The 13,554-nt window shown below is 48.1% G+C and overlaps 1 protein-coding gene across 1 annotated transcript; it reads right to left on the bottom strand.

The window, feature by feature from the left end:
• Positions 1 to 227: 227 nt before the first annotated feature.
• Positions 228 to 12,341, bottom strand: LOC127048853 (opsin-5-like). The gene is made up of 4 exons (XM_050948915.1): positions 11,857 to 12,341; positions 7,886 to 8,179; positions 5,205 to 5,536; positions 228 to 1,250 (listed from the first exon to the last, which is right to left on the bottom strand). The coding sequence occupies exons 1-4, from the start codon at positions 11,927 to 11,929 to the stop codon at positions 906 to 908; spliced, it is 1,044 nt and encodes a 347-aa protein (XP_050804872.1). The 5' UTR covers positions 11,930 to 12,341; the 3' UTR covers positions 228 to 905.
• Positions 12,342 to 13,554: the final 1,213 nt, after the last annotated feature.

Genomic DNA, 13,554 nt, shown 5'->3' with positions numbered 1-13,554 from the left:
GTAGCTGAAGTCGAATTTCTAAAATCGAGGTACTCACCTGTCTGGACGGCGCGGCATCGATGTCCACGGCTTTCCGTGTCGATTCCGGAACTCCGGGTTGATGGAGTTCCGGAATCGATGGAAGCGCGCTCGGGGATCGATACATCGCGTCCAGACTAGACGCGATATATCGATCCCCGAGCAATCGATTTTAACCTGCCGATGCCGCGGGTTAGTCTGGACGTGCGCTTAGACTGCCTCAGTCCTTCTGAGCTGTCTCAGCATAGACCCGCCCTCTTATAGAATCCTTGCCCTGACATGCCTTTCTGGCACCTGGCCCTGTATATTTGGGAGAGGCAAACAACTGTAGCCCTCAAATGGCTATTTTGCAAGTGGTTGCTGCATCCCGTAGCCCTGTCTCTTCCAGCTGGTGAGCGTTCTTGATTCTGCTATGTTTGTCCTTTCTTATTGCTGGGGAAGTGGCATATTCTCCTTCTTTGTGTAAAGGCATCTAATTCGAGGTGTGGGGTTCAACTTCCAGTATTATCAGTTGTTTTCTCTTGAGGCCCAGTCATGAGATTCCAGCATAAAGTCAGAAGCATAGGGGAAAAAAAATAAAAACCAGTAAATCTCTTTCAAGCATCATACTTATTCCTCCACAGTAGCTAAGCTAAAGCTGGTTTCGTTTGGTTTAGGGCAGAGGGGAATCCACCGATGTTTTAATTTTCATAAAGTGAAAGTCCTTCAAAACATCTGTTTCCTTGCTGCTTAACTTTAAAAAAAAATCATGGTTCTTTACAACATTTCACTCAATTTACAACAGCAATTTATGATAATATACATCATGACAGCCCTCCTGGACTCAGTCCCTACAATACAGGATGAAGTAAGCTTTTCCGCTGTGTTTGTAAAGCCAGCTCTGCTGCTCATTGGGCTGAGGCCTCCCCGTAGTTCAGCTTTGCAGTTGGACAAGCACGTATGTTTTCTCTACCCATCCACATCATCGACAGGTGGTTTTCCATCGAGTTCTCTGTGTTAAAGTGAGGTAGCCAGCCACAGCAACACTTCATTTGCTTAATTTCACGCCGGAAAGTTTTGCTGAAGACGTAGTAGATGAAAGGGTTATAAGCTGTTGAAGACTTGGCGAACAGACACGGCAGTAGCGTAATGACAGGATGTAGAGAATTGCTGGAGTTAAAGATTGACCAGAAGCTGACGGCTGCATAGGGTGTCCAGGCGCCAAGGAATCCGACGCTGACAAGAACGGCCATCTGAAAAAGGCACAGTGTGTTCAGTCTTCAGCTAACACTGCTTTTTTCCTTCTCTGGCTGTGATATGTCACAGGTGGTGGAGTATGGCCAGAGAGCCTGGACCATGGCGGCGAATGGACGTATAAGGGCTCTGAACTACACCTCTCGCGAGGCACTGCTGACTCAAAATATTTCTGCTTTCCGTACAGAGAAGAAGACACTTTTAATGAACAGCTTTGTTTAGTCTAAACCCCAATTTTTTATCCCTCCCAAAAAAAAGCTGTGATGGAAAATTTTTGACCGGCCTTACTCAGCACCATCCAGTCTATGTTCGTTAAAAATATTGTAGGGCTACAAGACAGAACCCCACTCAAAATGATACCTTAACGTGTTTTACACCCATTTCAGCATGACTGGAGATACTTTTATACAAGCATAAATCAGGGGTACGGCTGTATAATGTAGGTCTAATGGGCAGCATAGTACATGAGGTATATAATTCATGGCAGTGTAGTCATGCTGTTGAAACCAGTGTGGATCCAAGTGCTCTCTGGATGTCTGTCCACAGTGGTAGTTACATGTATAGAACACATTAATGAATCATGGCTCTGATCCTGAGGCAGGACACCTCCTGGTAATCACTGCACTTCTGTGAGAGGGTGTGTACACCACTCTGGCAAAGAGTGTGTTAGTGGCACCTGGCGGGTGGGCCAGGCCTAATTTAGGATTTGGCCCAGCTGGAAAGGAGCTGGGTGGCTAACAGAGAGGAAGGACTTCAGGGGAGTAAAAGAGGCCGGCAGCCCTGAGGGGAGAAGGTTTGGGGGAATTCTGGCAAAAGGCCAGGAGAGATACTGAGCGGGATGGCACAAGGCCCAGTGGAGAGCCTTGATGGAAAGACAGGAAGTGGCCCTGCAGGGAGGAGTTGCTTGTTACAAGAGTCTGAACAGACTCTGAAGAGCTCAGAAGGGAGTGGGGGAAAGGGCTGAGGGACAGGGCAAGGCAGGAAATGGTACAGGGAAGCAGCAAGGAGCTTGAGGGAGCAAATCTTAGCTGCTTGCTACAGGGCCCCCGAACTGGAACCCAGAGGAGAAGGAGGGTCTCGGTTCCTCTTCTGGCCATCAAGGAGAATGGTGTGAAAGCCCCCGATACAAGGTGTAAGGACTATTAAACACCCAGAGATAAGGGACGGAAGGTCCACTGAGCTCATAGTCAGGAGCTGAAGACCTGGCCTGAGGTCATCATCAACCATTATTTGTGGGACTTTGTTACCCCAGAAGGGGACTGAACTTGATCTGGCTGGAGGGCCAAGCCACAAGAAGCAGCAGACTTCTGCAAAGCCAGATTGGTTGTCAGCGGCAGGCACCAGAGGAACAGAGCCTGCCCTGCTGGGGTGGGAGAATGCACTGATCGGTGAGTCACACACAATGCATGAGTGTGTCTAACATGCACCATCTACTCCTAGGATGGGAGGCCAGCTGGGTCTTACCAGTGGTAGGGCATGATCAAAGCGTTGTCATTTATCAGAGCATAAATCAAACCCCTGTGACCTTAACTACTAGGTCTCCTTTCTGAATTGATGAATGCTGACAAGCGTCCACAACAGAAAACCTAGCACTTTGGAAGGGCACTAATTGGTTTGCCTTGGTAGCCGTCTCAGCTGAGGCCAAGAAATGAATGCAGCTGGAGACTGAACAACCCTTGCTGTCCAATGGATGGGGAGAACAAATTATGTAAATTTGTAGAACTATGGGGTGGAATCACGCAGTAATGACTTTCTCCGAAGAGTAATTATGCATCAGTGCTTTTATCACTTCTTTCTAATACAATAATTACTATCTAGAAGACTGCCTCTCTCCCCAGGAGAGGCTGCCGCAGCCGCAGTCAGCAGAGGGTATGAGATATGCCTCATTAGGGCCCTGAACCTTTAGAATTTGCTTTTCCCATTGCTCCATGTCCAGTTGTGCAACTAGACCCAGCTGTCTCCCTGGTCTCTAGGGACTTAGGAGATGGGTGAGGCTGAAGGATGGTTAGAAGGCGAGGCAGTTCTGGAGGTGATTTGGGTAGTGGTGTTTATTAAATTTGGACAAGATTTTAAATAAATAGGAATCTGATTTGTTGTTTTTTTAAGGCTCCTAATAAGTGGCTTGATTTTTCAAAAGTGATGAGCTCTCATCTGTGCTCATTAATTCGAGGCTGGCAATTGTAGGAGCCTAGAGTTTTCAAAATTCATGAGTCAGGCCCCTAAAATCAGTAGAACAGCTTTACAATCTTGGGAAAAAAAAAACACACCATTCTGGGTTCTCTATTTGTCTTATAATGCTTACGCCTTTATGGGTCACCTTTTCCAGCTTTTCTCTGCAACCATGAGGCTAGAAACTTTTCTTTTAAATAAAAGCTGAGTCTCAGGTAATCATGTGACTCCAGGAGCTGGGGCTTTAAGAAAAACACCAAATTCTGTGAGACTTGCAATTAAATTGCAAAAGTTGGCAACACGGACACTTCTAACCTTGTAGCTCTCTTAGGCCCAGATCCTCAAAGGTATTTAGGCACCTAACTCCCAATCAGTGGAAATTAGGTGCCTTTTAGGATCTGGGCCTTCAATTAACCTTGGCCATATGTTGCTTCTAGGGTAGTGTTATCCTAGGGTAATTGCTAGAGCCTCCTTATTTTATGATATGTAGTTTCTCAAAGGGTACCCAGAATCTGGGCAATGCACTTCTGTTTACAGTAGCATAGAAGGGAGTAAAATAATGACAAATTACACTATGCACCAGCAGATGGAAGTTGAGGAAATAAAAGTTCTTTGAACTGGAGAGTCCTTTATGTTGTTCATCAAGGAAAAATTATTGTTTTGTTCCCTATTCTTACAAAATAACATTCAGCCCTTCCATGCTAGGGTTCATCTGAGGTTTTCAAAGCACTTTCCAACATGAATGCATGGATTTCAGGGCCAGAAGGGGCCACTATGATCACCTAGTCTGACCTGCTGCACAGCACAAGCTAAAGTATTTCACCCAAATTCTGTATCCAACCCATATTTTCTATTCGAGACATGGCATAGCTACAGTAGTTAACCCACACCATATGCTTGTGTAACAGGCAAAAATATCAATTTGCCCACCTTCCCTCTGGAGGGGAGCAGCTTTTTGACAGTATACATTAACCCGCAGCCCAGTGCCTACAGCACTCTCCTGTCACATGGGAGACGCAAGCACAAATCCTTTCTCCTTGTCAGACAGAGGTGAGAGTTGAACCTGGATCTCCCACATCTCTAAGCACTGGTTAAAAGGTACGAGTTGTGCACCTGTCAGCTTGTTTGGAGCTGATGGGGGAGGAGTCCTTAGGTGCTTGGAAAGTTGCACTCAATTCTTTCCAGTTTCTTAGGCCACAGAAAGGAATAATCAGCAGCTCTCAGATATTCTGAGTCACTTATAAAAACAGCATGGGTGACGGGTATAGTAGGTCAGGGGAGTCTGAACTTTCCCAAACAGCCAAGTTATGGGTCCGCCCTGAGGCCCCTATTCCGCCACGTCCCAATCTTCTCCTGTGGTCCAGCCCGTGCTGCTCCTCTTCCCATCCTCCCTCAGTCTCTCCCTTGAAGCAGGCAGGGCCTCAAGTGGGTGGGCTGGGGTGGCTGGGGCTGGAGGGCTGGGACTTGGGGCAGGGCTTCTGTGGCTGCTGTGGGAGGCTTGGGATTCTGGCAGGAAAGGGAGGTAGAATGGGAGGGGTCTCAGGCAGAAGGGGAGGGGCTGGGAGCTAGCCTCCCCGAATGGGGGGTTCATGTGCCACCCATGTAAAACAGTCTGGCTGGATCAGATTGGAGAAATGGCACAGATCCTCAGATAGGTGCAAAATAAAGTGGGCAAGAGATTCCCACTCACTGAGTGTGAAGGGAGCTAGATGGGTTCCTGCAAGGGTCACATCACACAGGGCCCCTGCTTGCTTTGACCTGTTGTGGCTCTTCAGGTCACTCACCAGTGTCAGCCTCCTTTCCAGCTTAGCCGCATTAGGGATCCTGTCAAAGTTCTGTATCTCCTGATATGCTTTGTGAACCTTCCATGCTATGCCCAAGTAACAGGCGAGGATGGTCAGCGCAGGCAGGAGCGTGCACAGAATGAACATGCTCAGGATGAAAGAGAAGCCGTTGGCGGATTTGTGGAATTCGCTCCACGCTATCGTGCAGGAGATGCCGAAGGGTTCAGGGCCATAATAACCCCAACCCAGCAAAGGCAGAATGGCCCAGAGCAGCGAGCACAGCCAGATGAACGCAATCGAAATGCGAACGGTGTTCTTGTTGATTGTATTGCCTGGAAGGAAAGGAACAGCAAGTCCATATGAATCTCACATTGACCCCATGAATTCAGGGCTAATTGAAAGGAATAAAAGATTTGCCCCATGGGACCCACCAGCAGGGTGATCGCAATCTGCGGCAATTCAGCGGGAGGTCCTTTGCTCCGAGCGGGAGTGAGGGACCCTCCGCTGAATTGCCGCCGAATACCTGGAAGTGCCACCCCACTCCGGAGTTGCCGCCTCAAGCACCTGCTTGATAAGCTGGTGCCTGGAGCCAGCCCTGCCCACCAGGCAGTGCCCTCTGATGTATCAATGTTGTTGTACCATGCCAACCACAGCTGAAGTCAAGGAGGTGCCCTGGCTTTCACAGCCCTCTGTGACAGATCCTCAAACTGGCCTTTTCTCATCCAGTGCAGCCGAGGAATGGTGCTGCAAAGGTGGTGAGCTATCACTGCAGATCCCTGATCGTTGGGTCACTGCGGGGAAATTGATGCTCTAATAAAATATTCGCAGCACCAAGTCACTGAGCCCAGGCTCAGGCCACAGAGCTAAACATTGCAATGTCGTAGGGAGCGTCTCAGAGCCCAGGCTCCAGCCTGAGCCCAAACATCTCCGCTGTAATTTCAGAGCCCTGTGACCCCAAATCAGCTGAGCCGGGCCAGCTGCAGCAATGCCTCAGGTCTTTCATCACAGTGTAGACGTACTCTGAATGCCAGTCTAGTCCCTGGAACAACTAAGAGCAGCTGCAAGGCTGTTACTCTAGAATCGTACCAGCCTACAGGGGGCCATGCCAGCAGGTGAGGATTGCCAGCCTGCAGCTGTCTGCTTAGGCCTCTTTCTCCCAGCCAGCTTCTTGCAGGTAGGGGGTGCATGAGTCAGGATGTGGATTCTCACCAGCCCAATTTTCCCGTAGCCAGGAAATCCAGGCCAATGCAAAGTAGCTTTTGCAATACCAGGAACTAGGCCTTTGTCTCTCATTGGTGCTTTGGTAATGTTACTTGTTAAGTGATGCCTTGTAGAACCAACTCATTCTAGTTAATAGGTCACATGTCATGGTGGACTCACTCTGCTTCCCCGCACCCTAGAGGCTATTGTCTGTCTCTTCTGTTCTGAAGCCAAATCTCCTCCTCTGCCATATGGTTTCTTTACTCATTTCCCCCTAAGAGCAGCTGACAACACATTGAAGATAATGAAGTGCAGCCTACTTGGAAACAGCTGTCAGTAGCCTGCTGAAGAGGGGCTATCAAATTGCTTATAACTCTGAGTGGCTTCTACTGCACTCTTCCTTCAGGAGACCTGAAAGATATCACTTTCATGAAATGCCCAGCTTCCCACACAAGGAGTGGGGATCCTAACAGGTCACCAAGAAACAGGGATAGACAAACCTTAAAAGATTCTGAGTTTCAGGACAGTTAAGCACCAAATTCTAGTCTGAAATCCATCATTGTGGCATTATGTGTACTACAGCAGCACCTAGATGCCCCGTTGTGCTAGGTGCTGTACATGTGTTTAGTGAGAGACACTGCCTTCCCTGAAATTACAGCCTAAATAGACGAGACAGAAAAAGGATGGGAGGAAGGAATCACTTGCATTGACATATAGAGAAGTGAGGAACAGAGACTTAGGGCCATATCCACAAAGGTACTGGGGTGCTGCAGTTCCTAGCTCCTGTGTACCAAGCTGCCTAATGTAATCCACAATCCTGCATTAGGGGCCTAAGGAAAGGATCCTCAGAAGCCAGCAAGATGAACTGGGAGCCACCTATGACCTGAAACTCAATCTTTCAACGTAACAGCCCAATGCTCTACTATTGTGGACCCCGGATGACTCATTGTCATGACCCAGGTCCACAGGAGCAGCCATACATCAGCCCTCCACTGGGCAGCCTGCTGACAACTGCTGACCCCAGGACCTATGAAGTCCAGCCACGGTTTGAAGCTCCGCTCTCAAGGTCCTATTGGAGAAGTCCCAAAGTAGCCAATTGGCCTGCCTGCCCTATTTAAGCCAGCAACAGGAACGGGAAGCTGTCTGAACAACCAGGATTCACCCTGTCCTGGACTGTGTACCTTATGCCTCCTCATCCTGCGTCTCCCCGAGCCTGAATGTCTGGCATCCTGACCTGGCTTGGCTCCTCCCCTCTGATCTCCAGTTTGACTCCTGTCTCTGACCCCCCAGTATCCTGACCCGGCCTGACCCTGGTTACTGACTCATGGTTCTGATCCCAAGTTTGTCTCCTGCCTTTGATCTCCCAGTATCCTGATCCAGCTGACTCTCAACTCTTGATTGTGGACTCCAACTCTGACCACTAGGTCTGGCTGCCCACGACCTGGCCTTGACACTCTTCAGTGTTATATTTCATTACTTACTATTAGATGTGGATGAGTTGGTTACAAGGAACCGGATCACAGCCATCATACACAAGGTCATCATGCTGGAGACACCGAAGAGGAAACCCATCAGGGCATAATATATACAGGATGCATCTCCTCCCAGCCAGGCATGGTTCCATGCTGAGGCAATGGCCAGCGGGTACATGCTGATGGCCATTCCAAGATCCGTTACAGCTAAATTTATTATAAGCAGCTCGGGTGACTTGAGATGGGAAGAGCGCTTCACTGCAGTAGCAAGGACTGCTGAATTCCCCAGAATCGTCAGGATGCCTGAGAGGGGAGAAACAAGTGTAGATAATAATAATGATCGATGTGTTTGTTGACATGCCAGTGATGCGCAGTGCCAGTCGCTGGCCTATCTAAAAGATAGGTATGTAGAGGTGCCATTTGTAAGGAGGGTACTTGCCCTCCCCCAAAACCTTGGTTTGCCCCCCCTGACTTTTCATATTCTCCATTATGTCTTTCCGCTTTTCACCCCTCCCTCCCCCACAGACTTTGCAGGATATGAAATAAACACGTGTAATGTTCTAGATGCTGACATGACTGTGCTTTCCTCACCTCCCCCACAAAAACTTTTCTGAAAGGACGTCCCTGCAGACACAGAGCTAAGGTGCGCTGGGACACTCGGAGGCGTTTGGCTAACGATGTGGCTCTTTGGCTCCCTCTAGTGGCTAGACAACACAGAGGTATGCATGTGCTGCTGTAAGCTGCCAGGCCTGGTCATCAAGTTTATGTGGTAGTAATAATAATACTTGGCTTTTACGTAGGGTTTTTCATCAAAGCCCTTCACAGTATTGAATGTATGTATCCTCACAATTGAGCAAGCAGTCCCTGGGTCAGTCCCTGCAGCTGACTTGAACAGACATTGTTAGTGACAGGATGCTGCAGAATTAATCACGGCATTCGTTGTTTTGCTGCAGCCAGGCACCGGACATTTTGTTTTGCTCCCTGTCCTTACTGGGACCTGCCTGCAGCTGCGCCTCTTCTTTAGGATGGTGTCAGTCTGTTGGAGTCAGTGGGGTCATACTAGTGTAAAAGCAGTGAGGGTGAGCTAAGAATCAAACCCAGACCTTCCTGTGGGACCTAGAAGCACTGTTTTAGCCTAGAGGATCTGTGCTGATCCATCTGTATATGATTTGTGTGAGATCTTAAAAACTAAAAAACTAGTGCACAGAAATGTGCCTGGCTTAAAATATACAGGGCCAGATTCCCTGATATGGTCTGGCTTATTTGCACAGCTCTTGCAATGCAAAGCAGCCATAAACCTGGCTTAACTGGTCCTTGCCAAGACATACCAATGAATTGGGCCTGTGACGTTCAAAACACAATGATTTGGGGGGTCAGACCTTTGCTTTATTCTGTGACTTTACTGAGGAAAGAGCAGAATTTGACCCTTCACCTAATAAGACTTCAGTTTTTTAATGCTTCTTTTAGTGAAAATCTCTGCTGAATAAACTTCCTTTCTGAAGCTTTATTAGCTTTGCTGAATTCATCACAAAGATCTGTCTCCCTGACTTCAGCACCCAACCTTCCCAGGCCTCTACATGCAGAGCTGCAGGATTGGACTCTGTGTTAAGGTTACCATACATCTCTTTTTTGAGCTTTCTTTCTCCAGTGGTATTTATAAAATAACAGGAAATGTCCCGAGTTTTTGCAGAGCAGACAATCTGCTGCTCCAAAAAAGCCCTGATTGGTCCACTTCCCAATTGGTCCCTCCCCTGCATCTGCCCTCCTGTCCTCTGCCCTCCTCTCGCCTGATTGGTCCATTCCCCTGCAAGCCACAGCTGCTGGATCCTACCACCCACCTAGTCGCTCTCAGCCCTCAGGAGTGGGTCCCACAGGAAGGAGCTGGCTGATGGCTTTCATTGCATCCTTGGCTTGCACCAGCCACCCTGCCACCGTGAAAGGAAGTGACACTACCCCTCACCCCCTGTGAGTACCCCCACCACAGGTACTTTCTTTAGCTCCTCTCCCTTCAGAAGTGTCCTCTTTTGGGGAACCTGAAATATGGTAACTCTAGCACGTCTGATTGGTCATTATGCTAAGTGCCACCTGGGTTTTTCAAAGTGCATTCAACATCCCCGGGGACTGGATGCTACTCAACACCTTGTAGCATGCTAGCCATTATGTCCACATGGCATGCTTCATACTTCTCCCAAGCCCCTAATAAATGGTTTAACATCAGAGTCTGTTCCTTTGCACGATGACTATGGCTAGACTAGGAGCTAAGGGTGCGGTGTTAGATGGTTTAGTTAGCTAGATAACACTTAAACTCTTGCCAGTGAGTAAAGTGATTGTACTTTAATACCAGAAACTCCTATGCTTAAACTCTGTACCATTCACTTTCTTTTTAATATCGTCTTAATAAAATGCTTAAACCTGTGCTAAGCTGTTAGGGAAGCACAGGCTTTAACTGGATCAGCTTAGCACTTGCAAACTAACCTTGCTTTGACTGGAGTTTCACAAGGCTTTAGACTGAGCTAACCAACATTGTATTCGATCCTATATCGGTCCTTATACCACCCACATCAGTGTAGTATCTGAGCACCTCACTCAGTCAAATCCTAGGCTGAACTAAGAGTCTATTGTTAAGGGATAGGCTGTTTTAAATGATGAAAATAGGCACAAGGTGCAAATTCCTATAAAAGCAGGCTAGCTGACCTAAGAGGAGCACAGAAGTAACAAAATGTTGTCCCTTCTTTCTCGGAGGATGCTTTCACCTAGCAAACCACTACACTCTTTAATAATATTTTGGCAAGAAAAATGACAGTAGCCTGTCCAAAATACCCAGAGCAAACAATTGGGTCTGTTTTATTTTCAAGCAAGTACGATTCTGCAGCAGCGAGGTTGATCTAAAGTTTTATGGTGAACCCGCTCTCTACAGTCAGCAATGATTTACAGTGCCTTCCCTTAGCTGTAAAAGCAAGACTGTAGCAGTGTGTTTGTGAATAAGATGCAGCAGTGATGTATTTGTAGGGGAAGAAGTCAGAGAAATGTCCAACCTCTGAAAGATAAACAGTGTTCCTTGTTTTCCATAGATCCCTAGCCGGGGAACATATTTCCCCCTCCTCTATAACACTTCGCATCATCATTTCTGAAATACACCTTGACTAGCTAGTTCCCTCTCTCACCTATAGTGCGGCTAGGAATTTAGACTGGGATTTTCCGAGGAGCCTAATGGAGCTAAGCACTCAAATCCTATTGAAATGCAGTAACAGTTGGGTGCTTAACATCCTTAGGCTTTTTGGAAAATCCCAGCCTTAACAAACAGATCACTAAGATGCTATTCGGAAGCATGCAAGAAGCCCACAAGTAATAAGGATCCTGAACTGAAGCCACACTCTGCGTGGTATATATGTACCCCTGTACTGTACTTCATTGTAAATCTACCTTCAAAAACACAAATAGCCAATATACAAATAGCCTATACAAAACTCACATGCTATTTGAAAAGCCTCTCACTCTTTTGTACAAGCTTGTCCTATTAAAGCAGAGCTGTTCTTCAGAAGCAACTCTGGGATCAGACCAAAGATGCTGTCCTGTGCAGACCCCCACAAAACTGCCTCTTTTTTTGATCGTCAAAGTGACCCATAGAACTCCAGCACCGGGATGCTGAAATGGAGGCAGGCGATTTACAGTCTTGGTTCTGCAGAGGAGAACGTCTGCTGGCAAAAGTTAATTCTCAAAATTATGGGCAACAAATTCTGGAAGGGATAGTAAACATTGTGCATCAGGGCTCAAGCCAATCTCTAACTACTAGAGAGTAGGATGAGACCAGGGGTGGGAGACAGGGGCAGATTATCCCGTCTGCCTATTCTTGCACCTTCCTCTGAAACTTCTGGTCCTGGCGACTGTCAGAGACTGGACCAAATGGACCATGGGTCTGCTTCAATCTGGCAGTTCCTGTTTCCAAAACAAGCATCAGTGACTGAGGAGGGAGAACTCACCTATGATCAGAAGAAACACTCCTGCTCCGTAATCCACTGTGGGGTGGAGTTTGGAGAGATATTGCTGCTCCATGGCCCCTTGTGGAAGTGGGTAAAGATTTAAATCAAAGACAAAGCAATACTAGGAGGGTCGGTGAAGAGGCTCTTCCTCATGGTTTGTGTGGAGTTTGTCCGCAGGTGCAGGCAGAGAGGTGGGATGCAGTCAATTTAAGGGTCCCCCCTGTGCATTCTCATCTCTCCATTTCCCTTGTGCTCCCTGGCAGGAGATGAGGAGAGTGGAGCTGGGGAAAGCACTCCTCCCTGGGGAGTGTCAGAGCTTGACACAGCCAGGGTTACACACTCACAGCCTGACTGGCTACCAGAGCCTCCCTCCACCCACTCCCGCTCTGCTCTCTGGCTTGTCAAGCAACCTCTCCGTTGAAATCCCCTCTCAGTGCACTGCAGTGGGCAAAAAGCAATTGCAGCTCGTCCAACAGCATCTCTAGGGAAATAGATGCTATGGAGCAGGGAGCTTTTTATTGCTTTATTTCTGAGGCATGGAGATGAGAGGGCTGAGGAGGTTTCTTTTTGCTCTGCCTTGTTACAATTAGGATGACCAGATATCCCGATTTTATAGGGACAGTCCCAGTTTTGGGGTCTTTTTCTTAAATAGGCTCCTATTACCCCCTACTCCCGTCCCGATTTTTCACACTTGCTGTCTGGTCACCCTAGTTACAATAGGCAGGGTGTTTACGGCTGCAGCATATGGGGGTCGCAGTCCCACTCCAGCAGGCAGGGCTTCCGGGGTCTGGTTATAGAATGTGTGAGCACAGTTCAAGGATTGTGCAGTGCTTGTAGCTGCAGAGACCCAGGACAGACCTAACTGTTCTCAGTCACTCTGGATCAGTGTGTAATTACTAGGGATGGGCCCAAACTAAAATCCCAGATCCAAACCCCTCAGACTACAAGGGGTTTAGCATCAGCTCCAGATTGTGCAGCTGGCTCCTCTTTAGAATAGTCTGCACCTCGACTCTGGATTCCCAAATCAGAATAAATGTTGCGGAAGTTTGGCTCCAAATCCAAAACTTGTAGCGCAGATTCCTGCCTAGTAACTCATATATGAAGGTCCTTATTTTTCAGAAGCGCCCTCTGCTTTTGTACATGCATTTTAAATATCAATCTGGCAGGTACATTTTACAGCACTTCTTAGGTGTCTGACTACCAGATGTGTCAGAGTAGCCAGGTAAATGGACATCAAATAAGTGCTATAAAAGAGCCTGGGTATCTGTGGGTGTAAAATTGGAGAATCAGTTGGGGCACTTTTGATCATTAGAATGTGTAAAGATCCCTTCTGCTTGCAGATTTGGCCTCTGCCATGGACAGGGGAGGTTAGCCTAGCTCAGGGGTCCCCAAAGTGCCCCCAGTTCTGCTCCGGTCCTGCCCCCAGCCACATCCCCAGCTGCCGGCCCTGCATCTGGCTCCTGTCCCAGTAGGGCTGTCAGCCGTCTGGTTTTCAACTAGAATGCCTGGTCAAAAAGGAACCTTGGCAGCTCTGACTGGCACTGCCAGCTGGGCTGTTAAAAGTTTGGTTGGTGGCACAGCCTGGAGTCCCCTCCTGCACCCAAACTCCCACCTGTAGCCTACATCCCCCCGCACCACAACATCCCAACTCCCTGCCCCAGCCCTGAGGCCCCTCCTGCACTTGGAACCCCTTGGCCC

The sequence above is a fragment of the Gopherus flavomarginatus genome, chromosome 4 (assembly GCF_025201925.1).
Source record: "Gopherus flavomarginatus isolate rGopFla2 chromosome 4, rGopFla2.mat.asm, whole genome shotgun sequence".
NCBI lineage: Eukaryota > Metazoa > Chordata > Testudines > Testudinidae > Gopherus > Gopherus flavomarginatus.
This window is presented reverse-complemented; position numbering and strand designations above follow the sequence as displayed.